This window comes from Microtus ochrogaster, linkage group LG4 (genome assembly GCF_000317375.1).
Source record: "Microtus ochrogaster isolate Prairie Vole_2 linkage group LG4, MicOch1.0, whole genome shotgun sequence".
Taxonomy (NCBI): domain Eukaryota; kingdom Metazoa; phylum Chordata; class Mammalia; order Rodentia; family Cricetidae; genus Microtus; species Microtus ochrogaster.
Window position 1 is genome coordinate 8,223,652 of NC_022030.1, and position 16,700 is coordinate 8,240,351.

The following is a 16,700-nucleotide window of genomic DNA, read 5'->3' on the forward strand; positions in this document are numbered from 1 at the left end:
TCTTCCCACACTTGAGGTACTTTCGACTCATCTCTGCCACACCCAGAGCTCATACACCCAGATACTATGAAGAATCATGAAATTTAGAAACAGCACCCTACGCTCACCTAAACTTCAGCTCAAAAATCAAAGGTTTTGAGTACCCATCCATTTACAACTTACACATTTTCTTTCTTCTTGAGTATTTGGGTGCAAAAGATTTGGACAAGATGTACCTGAAAGTGAAAACAACTTTTCCCCCAGGTTTTTAACTCTGGCCAGGAATATTCTGTGATATAAACAAACCAAAATGGTTGGTCATGATGCAACTATATTTATGTGCTCCATTTCATCTATATGGCTACCCCGTGTTCGTAAGATGTTTTCTGAGACATAAATTTCATAGTATCCTATAGATGTTAGTTAAAACACACAATTTAATGTTGTCTATGGATGGCTCTGACTCTAATGTCTAAAACTAAACTGTACTCCAGTTAGGATAAGATAATATATAGTATTAAAACAGCCTCTTAGGAAAAGCAATATATATCATTATATATATGACATAATTCAGTAAGCTTTAGGGGAGCTTTAAGTGCCAGGCTTCCCTGATCAAGATGGCGTGCACCAGTTTCAACCACACCCATGGGATATTTTGGAAAAGGGCTTCTATGTGTAAGGCTTCAAAGTGATGACTCATATGGTCCAGTCACAGAGGGGAGCTAGGAAAAGGCAGTCAACGATGAACACTCATTCTCAAACAAGTGAGCTTTCTCACCTGCTGTAGTGGGGCATACAGGTTAGGGTCCTGAGTGGGTCATTTGTTTACACACACACACCCTTCATTGCCTTTAGCTGACTTACTTATCCATACCACTGCCAGAAGAACCCGCTGCCACCCAGGCATGGCTCTTCATTCTTTTGATCCTTTCGTCTCTAGCACATGTCCCCAAACATCGGAGCCAGGTAGATTCCTGATGCTTACAGCATGACGTAGGAGAGACCAAGGGAGCCAAAGCCATAGGAGGGAAGGAAAGCAAGGTTTGCCTACATCCACGTAACGCTAATTCCATGCCCTACCCTTTTAAACCCTGCCCCAGCTCCCTCTTCTTGTTTATGATTACTGTCGTCGCTGTTCTTTACGAGCTGTCCGGCCTTTGGAAAGCTACCTCACCAAGTAACAGGCTTCCATTTCTTTTCACAGAACCAGTAAGAAAAATGCCATCCTCAGAAGAGGGTCTGGGGAAATTTATATAATTAATATGTGGAAAGTCATTAGGACAGAGTATGCTAATCAGGCTGATCGTTATCTCTGGGTTTTTAGCTACAAGAAAACACCTGGGGCCTGTCTTCCCACTCTGAGAATTTGGAATGGGCAGCAGGTCAACTAGCAGAGGCCCAAGGAACAGACCTCTAACTAATGTACCTGACCACACACTTTCCACCCTCCCCTCCCTCTTCTCACCGACCCCACCCCCACACGGTCTCTCTCTTTCTCTCCACCTCCACACTTGCCACTGGGCATCTCTTCGAGGCTCACGGAGCGTCAGAGCTATGGCTTCTCAACAGTCTGAGGGTTCCTTCATGTGTGTTAGCTGCAGCGACCAGTGTCACTCATTCTTCATCTTCTAGAAAGTTGATGAAGATGTGTGGTCAGCTAGCAGGTCCCTCTCATTCTGGATTATTCCCTGCAATACTGGTTTACTGTTCTGTGGCTTTTTCCTGTTCTACTGGAAGAAACGCACCGAGTTACTCTACTCCAGCACCTGGAATAGGAAGCTCTCCGTTCATAGTCGAAAACTTCCATCTCAATAAATAATCTTTTATTTTTATTAAAAAAACAAACAAATAAACTCCCGCCACCGTAGTAGTGTGATTTTAACTATTCTGCCTACTCATGAAAAGCATTTGAAACAAAGCACCAAAAAATATGGCTTCACTTTAGCCTTTTTCCCTTCCCCTAGAAGAGTGAGTTAATTAACTAAATAGTAATTGTTCAGTGCTTATGAACATGAGACTTGGGTTCAGTTCCTGATACAAACGAAGATACCGAGACCGTTGAGGAAATGACCCACCCACGCCTGCACAGCCAGCAAGAGCCATATGTGGAGACAGACACACATAGGCCCCTCTGGGAGAATCTAAGAAAGCAAGGCATGTTTTCAACATGCAAGTTTTATTAAAGTCATAGGAATATCCCTCAGAAACTTAGAGGAAACCCACGCTGATTGAGTCATTATGATTCTGGCCTCCTGTGGAATTTCATAGCCATTCTTTCCATAGTGTATAGTTTTGGAGCTTGAATTAATCACCCTGCACAGCCGCCTACATGGAAAGCAAAGGACCTCGATGTACAGCGCCTTTGTTACAGTCAATAGCAAGCAGCACTTAGCACATCTGACGGCTCAGTGTGTGCGTGAGATAATCGTTTGAGAGCCTGCTCTGCTTATTTAAAGGGCGGTAACTCAATATCATTAGGCAACTGAAAACTACCTCAGCCTTGCCGTGGGAAATCTCAGACAACACACTGTTGGACTCTAAGTGATTTCTCAGCCAGTCCAGAACTCTTGAGACTATGCCTTGTGCTTATTGTAGATCTGTCATGGGGACTCGGAACCTCAGAGACCTGGAGGATCTGCGTACTTGGGTAGGGGTGCAAGAAATGGACCGTTCAGAAAGAAATGACACCCAGGATGCCTTTGTCTCCAGTGTTTGCAGCAGAAGGTTTCAGTCCTATCAACTCGCGGCCCCCTCTAACTTGCATTCCCCCTAAGCCATTATCATTAAAATACAGTGTGTTACCGATCCCATGAGGAAGGGAAGAAGCAAGTCAAACAGGTCAAAACTCAAAGTGTGTGCTTAGGAGAAGTTTGTAATCTGTCATTTTTTTGTACGCAGACTTAAGTTTGTTCATCTTTATGTCCATCATTTTCTTAAAAAAGCTATGCTATTACTTTGGTAGATGGGAATTTTAGCACTAATTACTGGTTCAAATGCCCAACCTGTCACAGAAAAGTTAGATTTAAAAAAAAAATGGTGTAAATTATCACCCAGACCACATTAAGCATATGATGAAATATTTACTTCATATATCAGAAAGGATAAGATAAAAACTCACTGCCAAGGAGCAACCAGTCAAAAGAAGCAGGAGGGCAGAATATGTTTCTCTCCTTCTGCTGGCTAGTCTGCTGCCCGCTTCACACCTTACAGGCACTGTGGTAGGACTAACTTTCAACCAATGTGGGGAAATATTTGAATGGGAAGGTGGGCAGGGAAAACAGAGACTCCCATCTTCGCTCCCTGGATAGAAGAGGGCCCATCACAAGCAGAAGGCTCACAACCAGAGTTGAGAAAGGAGTGGGGGGTGGTCCTTCAACTAACCCACACAAGTGAATCTGGGGATCTGAACCTGCCAACAGTAAGTCGCAGTCACACACTGTTGGCCCAGCTTGAAGGACGCCGTTGGATGTCTGCATGCATGGGATTGCTCCCTGAGGAGGAAGTCCACACTAGACTTTTAGAGTTTGTTAATACATGAAAAACTAGAATTGAGATGAGGGGACAGGTTACCCCAAACTTAAGATGCACAAAAATGATAAGTCAAGTTGAGGCAGAGAGATACTGGCTTCACAAGTAGTCTGAATTATCTAAGTTCAGGCTTAATGAACTGATTGCTTTTAACCCAAACCCAAATAAACAGTGTAATATAATTGTGTTCAATGAAAGCTGCTTGCTGAGCTTATGACGATGAGTTCCTTATGTATCACAGTATGCAAGATTCAAGTTGTAGGATGAACCTTTAAACAAGACCTTTAGAAGTGAGACAGGAAACTTTGTTTTGTCTAATGTCCTTACCCATTGAAAGTATTTTCAATACCCCTCATAGATGGAAAATTAGTAACAACAACAACAACAAAAACTACAAACCAGACTCAGGATTTGAATACCTGGTTTATTGGGGGAAGCTGGAAATGAAAACTGCAATTGCCTTTGCTGCAATTTACAAAATAGTGATCTGCTGTATAAAACAACTTCTTCCCATTACGTTAAGTACAAATGATAAACACACTACTAATAACAGCCCATCCAGTGTCTCTGCAGAGAAACTCATTCCCGAATTCTCCAGTTGTATGTATAATATCAGACATTTTAAGGAAGACCAGATTTTTCATTCTATTTAGATTTCTGTTACAATTAAAATCTATCCCAGCTGACCCTCAGCAGGTCCCAGCGGAGGCTGAGATGAGGAACTGACATTTCTTCTCCGCAGGATGTTTGAAGGACATTGCTATGACAGTGACCCCCTCCGATGTCTTTCTACCCAACATCATCTCCTCCACCCATCAGGATGAACCAGCCCTAGTCCATCTTCCCATCCGGTCTATGCTGGTTCTGAACATATAGACACGAAACTGTACAGACTCAATAATGCCTTCTTCCAGCATCCTACCCTCCTAAACTATGTTAAAAGAGGGAACTTCGCCATAGCAGTTGAGTAGTGACAGCGGCCTGACTATTGTAACTTGCTTTGGCCATATTAGAACCCTTTCCCACACATCAAAGCAAGTCAACACAAAGCTTAGGGAGACAGCAATTGTTGAAAACAATAACAAGCAATCCTCACCAACAATGCTCATTTAGGAAATCTAAATTTAGCTTTAGAGTCATCATTCTGCTTCTTCATGTAACCAAAAACTCAAAAAAGTTTGTTGTGTTCTTTGCATTAATTTTTAGGGTATTTGATCATTGAAATTTTTTATCAGTAGCTCCCCTTCTCCTTAGCCCTTAGTAGAAACAATCCATTCTAACTTGAAAAACAAAAGCTTCCATCTCATTTCCACTTTATTAAATTTCACACGCATGCTCTTTAACAAATGCAGCTTAAATGATATAGATTTGATACAAGGACAAATTAGTAGTACATAACCAGCAAACAGAAACAAGTCTTTTTTTTTTTTTAAACTTCACAAGACACACACAGGACATGGAACTTAACACTATTTACGAAGCATTTTCTTTAGTATTTATTCTAGCATTTCTGATCATATGAACACTGCCCAAACATAGGTTCCTTGTGACTCGGGGAACAGTTTCCTCCTTGGGACCCATCTTGCAGCAGGGCTTCTCTTGGGGTCTCTCTCTGACATTAGGCAGATGTGTAGAAGTACCTGGGCTTGGCATTGCCTAGCAGGTCATCCTCGTAGTTGGGGAGGCAGCAGAAGAAGAAGGAACAGCCAATCAAGATGATGGTGGCTGCCCATCCGAAGCCATAGGCCCAATTATAGATGTAATTGATGGCAGGGTTACTATGAAGGTTAAAGGTCTGGGTGTACTTCACTGGATAGATCACCAGGGAGATGATCTGGAATACAGCTAAAGGGAAGGGAAAACGAGCTCAGAGTATGAAGGTACAAATGACTAAATACGCGAATGAGTGCACAGTGTGCAGGGTAGTGTTTGTCAACTCCCCCAAGCCCCAATCTCCAAGGGAGGAGGGAACCTCAGCTCAAGAAACACCTTTATCCCACTGGCTTGGGAACACTTCAGTGAGGCACCTTCTTGATTAATGATTGGTGTGGAAAGGCGCGGCCCACTGTGGGCCATGCCACCTATGAGCAGGTAGTCTTGGGTTATGTAAAGAAAGCCGAGCACTGAACTGGTAGCATTCCTCCATGATTTCTGCTTTAGATTCCTGCCTCCAGTTCCTGTCTGAACTCCTGCTCTGGTTTCCCTTCCTGACCCTAGGTATAACTTGTAAACCCTTTCCTCCTCAGGTTGGTTTTGGTCGTGGTATTTACCACAGCCAGCTAGGACACACAGTAACAATACCCAGTTCACCAAGTTAGTCCCTCTATAAGGATGCTGAGCGATTAGAGAAATCTTTAATCATGAACCAAACCAGAGTGTCAGAGATCCCTGGAACCCATAGTGTCATGCACACACACACACCAGGTAGAAAGCAAACAGGAGATCACGCTTCATGATGCTGAGCATCTAACTGGATGAAATTGTTCCTTGCCTACACCACTGTTCTGCCATCTTAAGCCCTCTCTAGAGCACCAGATAGATATTAAAATGGTTTCATATTCACCCTCCCTTCCTCCTGTTTCTCTCCCCTCCCTTTCTTTCCTTCCTTCCCACTCTCCCTCCCTTCCTTCTTCTCATACATAGTACTAACATCATTCTCCTGGTGCATGCTTGATTTTATGGGAGCTATATAGTCATGGAACTTCTGGCCTGCTTCCAACCCTGGCTACATAAATTGTCTCTCCCGGTTCATGGCTGAAGTTCTGCCCTGGCTTCCCTCTGGTCCTTGGTTGGTATCTTGAGAAATAAGTTTATGGCCTGATTTATCCTATCAACCAACACCTTCTTTGGTCTCAGAAAACCCAATTTTGCTACTTTCTGTTTTGCAATTTTATTTTATTTTTTTTATAGATGTTTTGCCTGCATGCATGAAGTGTCATGGAAACCAGAAGGAGGCATTGGATCCTCTGAAACTGGAGTTACAGAAGGTTGCAGTCCAACGTGTGGGTGCTGAGAATTGAACCTCTGTTCTCTGGAAGAGGAGCCAGTGCTCTTAACTGCTGAGCCATCTCTCCAGGGACTTAGCTTCACTTCTGAATCTAGTTGGTAGCAGGGATCACATCACTTTGACAGGTATTTGCCAGAAACTTCATATAGTCTTTACTCCTAAATCCCAGGACCTTGCATTCTGTTAATAAAGGTGTGCCCTGAGTTCTATCTGCCTGCATCACTCCATGTCTTCATATCACTTCTGCCAGAGTCAGGTCAGGTCCCCAGCACAGGATTTTGTGCTACAGATTCTAGGTCTAGCCCCTCCCTATCCTACTGCATCACAAATCCTTCAAAGAGTAAAGTAGGTCAGGGACGTTCGGTCCCTTCAGTGTAGAGCTCACAGAAGGTCAGGCTAGAACCACTCTGAAGGTTACTGTACTTCCAAGACAGACACAGCCCGGGTCTCCAGGGTCAGTTTTAGCGGATGGGAATACTTAAGAGAGAAAAACATACAAGGGTTAACTCTTGTCATTTGAATACAGAGAACAGAAAACTATCTGAGACACAGAGGGAAAGGGACTCAGATTCCCAAAATACAGTTGTCCCCTGATACTTTTGCCTGTGGTGACTCGTTTCTGAGGACAAATCAGAAAATATAGCTGCCAGAGGTCTTCCATGAACATCCACAGAGATAGACTCGAACATTCTCCCCACGTCCACGGATTACTAATGAGGACCTGGTGCCGTTCTGTCTTACCAGCCAGGGCGAGGAGGCCTCCAATAACCCTCAGGAAAATGAGCATCTGGGGTCCACACAGGGCGAAGAAGGAGAGAATGAAACAGATGACCAGGATGATGAAGCCGCAGAAGAGCGTGGCAGCAGCCGCTCGTCCCCACGCTGCAAGACAGAGTCACCGACACTTGTTAGACCCACATGCCAACTCCCAAACTGCTAATCAAATCATCTGACCCCCAGCCCCAGGATAGAGTTCTGAGGGAGGTGAGGGATTTTTTTTTCTTTGTGAAGGGGTTGGGAATATTTCAGTAACTCCACACTTCAAGGGGAAGTTGGGTGATTCACATGGAGAATATTAATAACGTGTTTTATCCCCCCTAAGTTTAGAGGCAAATGTTTACATCTCTAAAATGCAAACTCAGCTTCTTGGCACAGTTTCCACATAAAGAGGCCAATTTTAAAAGTTCATCCAGATCCGCATACAACATGACCATGATAAACATTCATTATACTGAATAATTAAGGTTACACACTTTCAGAAACGCTTCCTTTTAAAGGATTATTATTTAGCTTATATTAAGGACTGGCTTCATTCACAAGCTATTCCACAAGAGTTCTTCATCATTGACCTTGGTCTTAAAAAGAGCTGGGGTGAGACAGAAACTGACTTCTAGGCTTGAAGGCCTACAGGGGCAGTACTAGCCCCTGCTCTCTTCTGTAGGTGTGGAAATGAGGAGATCGGCCAGCCAAGCACGAACCACTCAATAACCCCTATCCTCACACTGACTCCTTCCTTATCTCGTAACACACAACCCGGTGTCCAGAGCTAGCCATTAGCATTAGGATACGCACCAACTCCTCAGAGCAACTTGTGAAGGCTCACACCACCCTTGTTTCTAATTTAGAAATACCGGCAGACTCTAGAAGAGAGGGTCCACACAGATGGCAAATACTTAGTTGGCTTTCTAGCCTTCCTGAACCCAACACATCCATGTTAAAAGTTGTGCATGATCCTGCGGTTGGGTGTTGGTTTTGTGTTGGCTGTACTATATCCAGAGAGCTATGCTACCAACATGACAAGTCCAGAAGAATATTTCCATCCTTTCCAAAACCACATACCATCTGCAATCATCCCCATTCTGTCCCTTACTACCACGGTCCCGAGTTCTGGCAACCACCAACCTGTCTTCCAAATTTGCATATGCTAGATATTTCCCACTAATGAAAATTTACACTCTGTGACCTTGTGTGACTGGCTTCTTTCTACCAAACAAATTACTTTTTAAAGATGAGCCATTTTAAGCATGAATTAGCATTTCATTCTTGTTTGCGCTGGGCATTTCATTGTACTCAGAGCCCACACTTTGCTCTCCCTCTCATCTGGGCATGCTCTTATTTCACTCTTCATTGAATTCTAAAGGGGAGCTATGTGCCCCTTCCCTGGGTTCTACTTCTTGCTAGAATACAGCACAGCTAACAATACACTCACTATATGCGTGTTATGCGTGGCCATTTTGCTACTCAGAGTCAAACAATGGCTCATGAAAAAGCAAGGGGTTTAGAGGCTGCCAGAGCTCATGGATACTCTGCCTCTGCCAGCTAAGCATGTACCAGTCTCCTTATTTAGGAACTCAGCCTAAAAATGCCTTGCTGCAAATTGTGGGTATGAGTACCCAAGTGCAAATCATTCTCTGGTAATTCTTCAGCCCCCTTGTCCAACAGTTCCTCTCCTGTTCTCCTAACGTCTATCCAGAACCTCAGATTTCCACCATGTTCCACACTGGCCAGGTTCTGTGTTATGCCAAGGTTCTGTGTCACCCAGCTTCCCACGCTTCTCTTCTACAGACAAATGTGGTCTAACTTCCCATTCACTCCCTCTCCATTGGTCGCATGGCCTGAAGGGCTTCCTCGGGTGCATGACTGACTGGGGCAGAACTCAAGAGAAAGGAGAACAGACATTTTAATATGTCTTCCAATACTGTGTTTTCCTACAAATGACCCCTCAGCAGTGGGGACAGAGGGAGTGAGATGCCCTGTGATTGGACCCAGTTTGAGAGATGCAGTGCTTACAGCTTCCCTCCACGTCCTGCCTTTCTTCCAGATCAGCGAGAGATCTTAGGGTGAGGGACACACAATATAATATATTTTACTTTAAAAACATATGAATGAAGCCAAAGCCAGAATATAAAATTCAATATCTCTCTTCTCACTTTTGCCTTGTCCTTTGTGTAAGGGGATTTTTAAATGAGAAAGGGCTATGCTTTGGTAGACAACTCATTGATCAGATGAGTTGACTATTGTATAAGCATAGCCCATGGACCAGACTGCCATATTAAGCAATGGTGCTTATTAAAATACAGATTCCTATGCCTCCCTCCAGACCTCCTGGATCAGGGCTTGAAAGACAGGATCCAGGCAGCTTAATTGTTACTAACCTTGTGGTTCTTCCATGCATGCCAAAGACTTGCTTTAGTTGTTACACAACTGTAAGAATTAGCATGATATCTCCATACATCTGTATCCTTGATGCTTCTCACATTCGCCCTCTTTATCCTGCTTCCTCCCTCCTCCCCTCCATCCCTTCAAAGAGTCTGTCTTGCTTTCATGTAGTGTGTGTTTATGTGTATGTTCGGCGGTGGTGGTGGTGGCAAAATCAATTCAAGACCCTGCATGTGAGAAAAAAAAAATATTGTTTCTTCTGCCATTATTCTCTGCCGTTTCCTTCTGTAAGCACCCTGAAGACGGAGAATAAGAATTTAGATGACTAAGCATTATTAAAATGGAAGCAATGCTACCCCCCCAAAGCTCATAGGTTTCACTATGTGACCTGATATCACGTAGTCTATTTGTTTCTCTGTTTATATAGCTACTACCAACCCTTAAATTCAATAAAACTAATTGTTACATTCAGAAAAAGCAAAGCATACTTCCCCTCTGTGAAGTCAGGAAAGGCAACAGATCTACACAAGCACACAGAGAATGCAAACACACAAGAGCTCATCAGATAGCAGCATCTGATCTCAATAAGAACAGAAACATTTCTTAGCAAGAAACGTATTTCAATAGCTGAACTGCCACAATCATGGACCATCTTGAAAGTTTAGTCAAATAAGGTCTGTGTAATCTTGCCATATTCATTTTACCTGTTCATCTGAGCACAATTAGGGTAACACAGACAGGCTACTGCTGTGACTTCTTCCTCTGATATTTAACTGAAGTGTAGCTCACACTTAATTTCAGGGATGTGGAAAGAATTACTAGTAACCTAATACACATATGCGACACCAACAGGTGAACGCATACTTCAAATGGACCATCTGGGGCACTTTCCCTATTAAACCAATTAGTTAATGTCCTGCTTACTTCAAATGCTGAGTCTAAAGAAAATCAAACTGGAACATTGAGCAACATTTTCTCTTGAGAAAAGCCACTCTCGTTGCAGAACACGTAAAACCTGCTCCTTGCAGAACAGCAAAACCCACACTGAATCATTTAACTATCATTTAGACTGAAGTCTTGGCATGGTTTTAAAGATTCTAGCTGATACAGGGTAGACTTCTCTAAGCAAGGCAGCACACCTTCTGAGGTCAACAGCAATTTTTTTATTTTGGAATGGAGAGGCCAGCCTTCCCAGGTCTGAGTAGGAGGATTAAGATCTAATGCTCTGCCTGAGAAGAGCGCTGCTGGGCAGAGGGGCTTCAGCATCACTTACAGCATTGTGATTATATATAATCTAAAATACTTGTGTTCCAGGTACCTTTGCTCTCAGTTGCCCAGGAGCTTAACACATACAGATGTACACAAGCCTTTGGAAACTTGCTTCTATTTTGCATTATACAGTGATTCAAATGACATCTCAGCTACCAACACTGAGGAGAAACAACCATTTTCAAAACGTGTCCTTTACCTCCCTCTCTCGTGATTTATTGGCTCACAGGGTTCACCTTTATCAGTTCTGAATAAGTCTGTCCATCCTCACTATTTTGCACACCAAGCTTTACCACATTTCCTAGTTGTGTGGAGATGATTGACTATCTGAAGCGCCAAAATGAAAGCAGGCAGGGATCCAGGGAAATGGTGTTTCTGGGTAGGAATTGCTTATTCGCTTTGTTTTCTCATAGGAAGAGCGATCTGCTGTTTCATAGATGGATTCTGTGCATGTCTTACGTTTGTTTTCTAAGTACTACTTTGCAAAGTTTATGCTATGAAAGAAACTAAGGAAAGGGGAAAATTATTGATGATATTCCTAATCTGTAAGTAGGTGTTTTAGAAGCTCACTAATTTCCCTTCCCACCCCCAAATTAGTACCATGGATTTGGTAGGTTCTTCATAGATTTTACATGTGGACCAAATAGACCCAAATAGGTGTGTGGTCCACCCCATTGCTTAAGACTTTGAGGGCACGGATGTGTCATCAAACTGAAGTGAGGTCCCTTTCTGGAACATATAAGTATATACTAGCACATATGAGTACATTCTAGAACATGCATTCTTCAACCAGTGATATCAAAGGTCCTACGTAGAGGAGTAGAGTTATTAGGAGATATTTTCCGTACTGTTTCTGCGAGATCCTGTATGCCATTCACAGGCAGAAGTAAAAAATCTGTTTATTTTACAAATTAAAAGATCCTACAATAATTAAGGAAACACAGGTGAATATGACAGATAAAAATACTGTTTGGTATACTCAGTGGGGAGATAAAGGCAATGGTGTAGCTAGAGGTATAGCATCCACTTGGAAGCTTTTGCAACAGCAGCCCAAACCTGCCCTGCTTCCCACTCCCAGGGAACTTGCTACACCACAGATTATCCATGTGGTAGGGTTGAGACACAGGAATCCAGTGACCTCCCGGGTCCTTCAGATGCTACTGATTTTAATACTGGAGGAGCAAAACTCCCTATGATAACTAAGGACAGACCTACTAAATGCAGGTATATAGGACCAGGTCACCATCCTGCAGACGTTCTGGAAGGCAGTAAGGAATGGCGGGCCTTGTAGAGAATGGCAGGAGAGCCACAGGCAAGGCATTACAGGTGCTGGAGAATCCTAGCACACGTGACACTATCTCCTGAAACCCAGCTCGGTGGTGACTAGTTACCACTGGATTTTTACAGAACTCCTGTAAGGAACGGGAAATGACACCCTATTGGAGCCAAGAGACCCTCAGATATTTAAAATCTATTAGTTGAATGTCAGACAGCAAGAATGATCGGGGGGCACATCTCTCAGTCCTCATAGGAGAGTTACTTGTAACCAAGTAACATTGTCCAAGGGTCAGAACTAAGTCCTCAAAAAGGAAGCTGCTTGGCCGTGGGTAATTGCGGGACTTTGGTAAAAACTGGAACTCCATCACGTTCATTCCTTTCTAATCCCACAGGTTCAGAAGTCTGTGTTATTAGGGGCAGAGCCAAGGTACTGAGGTTCTCTAGGGTGCTACAGAAACAAACAGACAGTAAGTAGACTAGTCTGTACCGTGAGTACTCAACACCTAGAGTTTACACATCAGTGTGCATTCTAAAGTTAGTCCATCAAAGGAGAGGGTGAGCCTTCCATTTGCTTTAAGAATGTGAGCAGACGTACGTGCAGGCACATGAAATCTATCTACTAGTCTAACATCGCGAAACAACAGCAGCCTTCCACCCCCTCCCACCAGCAAACTCCTCCACCCCTCCCATCCCAGCATGTTCCCCACAACCTCTCCCACCCCAGCATACCACCCCCAAAGCCAAGAGCATTGTCTCAGAATGAAGGCTTTTCCGGTGAATTTAGCCTAATGTAAATGAGTGGTTTGAACTTATTTTTCTCATACCTGTACTTTCAGGAATCAGGGCACTCCATGATCTTAAAACATTTCATTGGATAGTCTGATTCTCTGACTTGTGGAAAAGCAGTGTCTAGGGAAAACACTGGGTGCACAATGAGGGATTCAAGGGATGGCTTTGGTAAAGCTGAGGCTCCATGCTTCGGAGTATAAATGACAGGCACTGCCTTTCCACCGCCCTTCCCCCTCTGGTGCGCAGCTCATCCCCATGTCCTCCACCCTGACAAGCCAGAGCTTGCCTGGGATCTGAAGTCTGTGAACTGAAGCTTAAGATACCTTCCTGTGGAAATATTTTCTACACTGGAAAAGGAGGACCAGCATTGCAAGCGCAGTGTGTGCTTGCTCGCTGAAGTTTTATTCTGAGTTTGGCTTACAGGAGAAGCTCACATGATCATGTTAATTATAAATTTAGATTCTCATCTTCTTGATAAATAAACTGAAACATCCAAACAAGTATTTGCTAAGATAAATGTCAATTTAGCTGCTGCTATCACACAAAAATATTCGGGGTCTAACTTGGCTTCTTTATTTATTTAGAGAAAGATGAGAAGACCTTGTAATCCACAATTCTTAAAATGTTAACAATAATAATGAAGAATATAATAATGTTATACATTCATTTATCCCTAAGAAACCATTGGTCTTTATAAAGCTATAAAAATACTATATTCTTTAGTATTATTGTCAACATCACTAAAAATAACCAGTCCTTACTACCAAAACAAAAGCCTTAATGTTATGAATATCACTTGGCAAAAAAAAATGATTACCAAACACTTTACAATGAATGTTCTGCTTTGCTGATACCTTCAAACAAACATTATTTCCTAGCATCACTAAGAATCATGTAGCACGAGAGGCACACGATGCTCAGTCTTATACTGATATGGTTTTAAACAGGCCCATCCACCTTGTTCCTTGCCATGCAGAATGCAGCACCCATACACTGTGTGAGGGTGTCCATCCCACACACTGTGGGCTCCTGCTAGCATACTGTTGACAGCAAGGCCCCACTGAAGTTTTCTGGAGATCTATAGAGTTCCCAACTGCCCAGATGATCACCTGAAAGTATAGGACACACCTTTCTTTTACAGTTGTGTAGCAAAGTGATCAGCAGTCCACGGAGTGGGCAGAGTAAAAATATGTAAACTCATCCCTGTCTATAATGGGGAGATGGGGACATTGAAGATGGCTTCACACCTCCTATCTCCTTGCACAGCCTGACAAGTAGGCCAGTCTTTCACTGGTGATATATGCATCTGGGTGTCTACCACAACATGGGCACTTAATCACCTGTGCAAAGGTGATAGAGAAACTCTCAGGTGTTCAATCATTTTGACACATATCGCCTAGCAGTCAAAACCAGACGCTGTATCATGAATGTACTGATCAATTTCCCAAGATTCCTTTGGGAAACTGTGGTTGTGCAAGGCTGATTTCTAGAATGAGTTGAAACAAACGGAACTCTGGATGGGTGTTTGCTTATAGCAGAAAAAGAGTTAATGCTTCAGACTCACAGTTAAAAAAACAAGCTAGAACCAAAGCTCGCCTTTCCCCTTCAATTTACACAGTAGCACATCAGCCTGAGGTTAGAGAGCAGACACACCCTAAAAGATGAGCTCACCCTATAAGGCAAGAAACATGGAACCGGCATTGTGTGTGTTTCACAAGAGGGCCCTGCAGGCCAAATCATGTCCCAGCAAGAATGCCAGTCCTGCCTCTGCAAGCTGATTTCCACCACTGAGTACCCCTCGGGGCTGTATCAGCCTTGGCGTGAGCTATGCTTAACACGGTCTATTTTAAAAACCTACACGTACACCTCTCAAATCCTCTGAAAGTTTGAGTGTATTTTAAGATGCAGCTAGGTTGTTCCAAGGCGACGCAGTCCCTGTAAGAACCTAAAAGATTTGTAGCAGTAGGAAGTCCTGTAGGCCAAGCATTTATGTCTGGTTTTAGTGAGCGCCCAAGACTAAAAGAAAGCAGGGACAGCGGAGGTCCCCTCATTTTACCACCCACCTCCCGCCACAGCTGGCAGCTGATAAAGGGGCCCAGAACCCAAGCCAAACAGCACCTGGGAAGCCCTGGGTGGGCCGCTACAGCAAAAGGGTCATGTTCTGGTGAAACTAGAAAATGAATGGGGATAAAATGTAACTTGCTATTGTCTGTTTCAAAAGGATAAAACCGAATAGGAACGCATTGGCTGTAGTACCCCTTGCTCCCCACACAATGCCAGCCACTACTGTATCTACCCTAAACAAGAAGGACATCCACTTCCCGAAGAAAAATGCTTTTCTCCCAAGAACTACTACTGACTGTTGAATCAAGTGTTGGGGCTCCCCCCCCCCCCCGCAGAGGCGAATCGGCAGAGGCAAACGGAGGCCACTGCGAAGTGTTAAAAGTGCCAACACCACTCCATTGGAGGGACATGTTTACTTCTCCGATTCTAAATCAGATTCAGATGAAGTTCCCTAACGCCACACTTCAACTAAGGCCACTCCCCAGAACAAGAGCGAACACGAACCAGCTAAAATACTGAAATATCTATTGAAATCATAGCTGCTCCAACGTTGCCTGAAAGGACTTTCTCATGAGAAAAAAAAAAAGTTTAAGTTAGATGAAGTGAAACGAATGAATTCACTCTGGCACGTTATTTTAATATTTACTTTGCAATGGCTGTTCAGCTTGCGCAGGTAACTGACAAATCTTTTAAAATAAGTTGGATTTGTCTCTTTCAGGTCTGAGTCTGATTTGGGTCGCCTAAAACTGCTGCTTCATTTGGCTCAAGCCAGATTTTTGAGTTTGAGCCCTGAGCGGACTTTTGAAGCAGCCATTACCCCTCACCCCTCTCCGACAGGCGCCAGCGGCGGCCACAGGTCCGGCTCCCAAGGGCTTCCTGGAGGTGGCCACCACTCACCATACTCCATGAGGCTCTGGCAGCCATCGTCGTAGGACCCGCTGCCGCCGCCCTCATCCCAGCATCTCCACCAGAGCGAGGACGTCTGGAGGTGGACGCTCGACTGCACCCAGCCGCGGCCGGACAGCGCGATGATGTCGAAGGCGATGGCGCTGAGCAGCAACAGGGGCAGGATCCACCTGCAGCGCTCGCAGGCCAGGCCGCAGCGCAGCATTGTCGTCGGTGGCGGCGAGGAGCGGAGGAGCGAGGGGCACCGGCGACGACGGCAGAGAGTGGCCCCCCGCGAGCGCGGACGCCGCAACTAAAGGAAGAGGCGGCTCCCGCTAGGACGCGGCCAGGGGCTGGCGGCGGGGGCGAGGCGTGTGGGCCACACCTAGATTCCGGTGACTCAGAGCGCGCCGCCCCGACCTGCCGGGTCACCGGGACTGCAGAGCTCAGGCCAACCCCGGGCTCAGCGCCAGGGTGGGCGTGCCTGTCCCTCCCGCCGCCTGCAGTCCCACCCGATTGCCGCCAGCGCAGCACACTCAAGCGCCAGCCTGTGCTCTGCCCGAAGCTGTGTGCACAGAGGGTGTGAGGAGCACCGACTGCTAAGGCCACACTTGAGCTCCAAGCACTCTGTCTGGGACATCCCAATGGCCTGTGAATAAATGATGGACCCTAACGTGTAAGGACTTGGGCACTCAAACCTAGAAGCCTGGGTGCCTGGCTCCCACAAGCAGAGGCTACGCTT

At 44.6% G+C, this 16,700-nt stretch overlaps 1 protein-coding gene across 1 annotated transcript; it reads right to left on the reverse strand.

Moving 5' to 3' along the window:
- Positions 1-3,914: 3,914 nt before the first annotated feature.
- Perp (PERP, TP53 apoptosis effector) lies at positions 3,915-16,420 on the reverse strand. Its single transcript, XM_005360972.2, has 3 exons — positions 15,971-16,420; positions 7,256-7,396; positions 3,915-5,352 (listed from the first exon to the last, which is right to left on the reverse strand). The coding sequence occupies exons 1-3, from the start codon at positions 16,182-16,184 to the stop codon at positions 5,126-5,128; spliced, it is 582 nt and encodes a 193-aa protein (XP_005361029.1). The 5' UTR covers positions 16,185-16,420; the 3' UTR covers positions 3,915-5,125.
- Between the last annotated feature and the right edge of the window lie 280 nt (positions 16,421-16,700).

Excerpts from the sequence above, each read along its gene's own strand:
- Perp (XM_005360972.2), bottom strand. The coding sequence starts at position 16,184 with ATGCTGCGCTGCGGCCTGGCCTGCGAGCGCTGCAGGTGGATCCTGCCC. Across the intron at positions 7,397-15,970 it reads CCAGAGCCTCATGGAGTATG|CGTGGGGACGAGCGGCTGCT; the intron begins GTGAGTGGTGGC and ends TCTGTCTTGCAG. Across the intron at positions 5,353-7,255 it reads AGGCCTCCTCGCCCTGGCTG|CTGTATTCCAGATCATCTCC; the intron begins GTAAGACAGAAC and ends CCTTCCCTTTAG.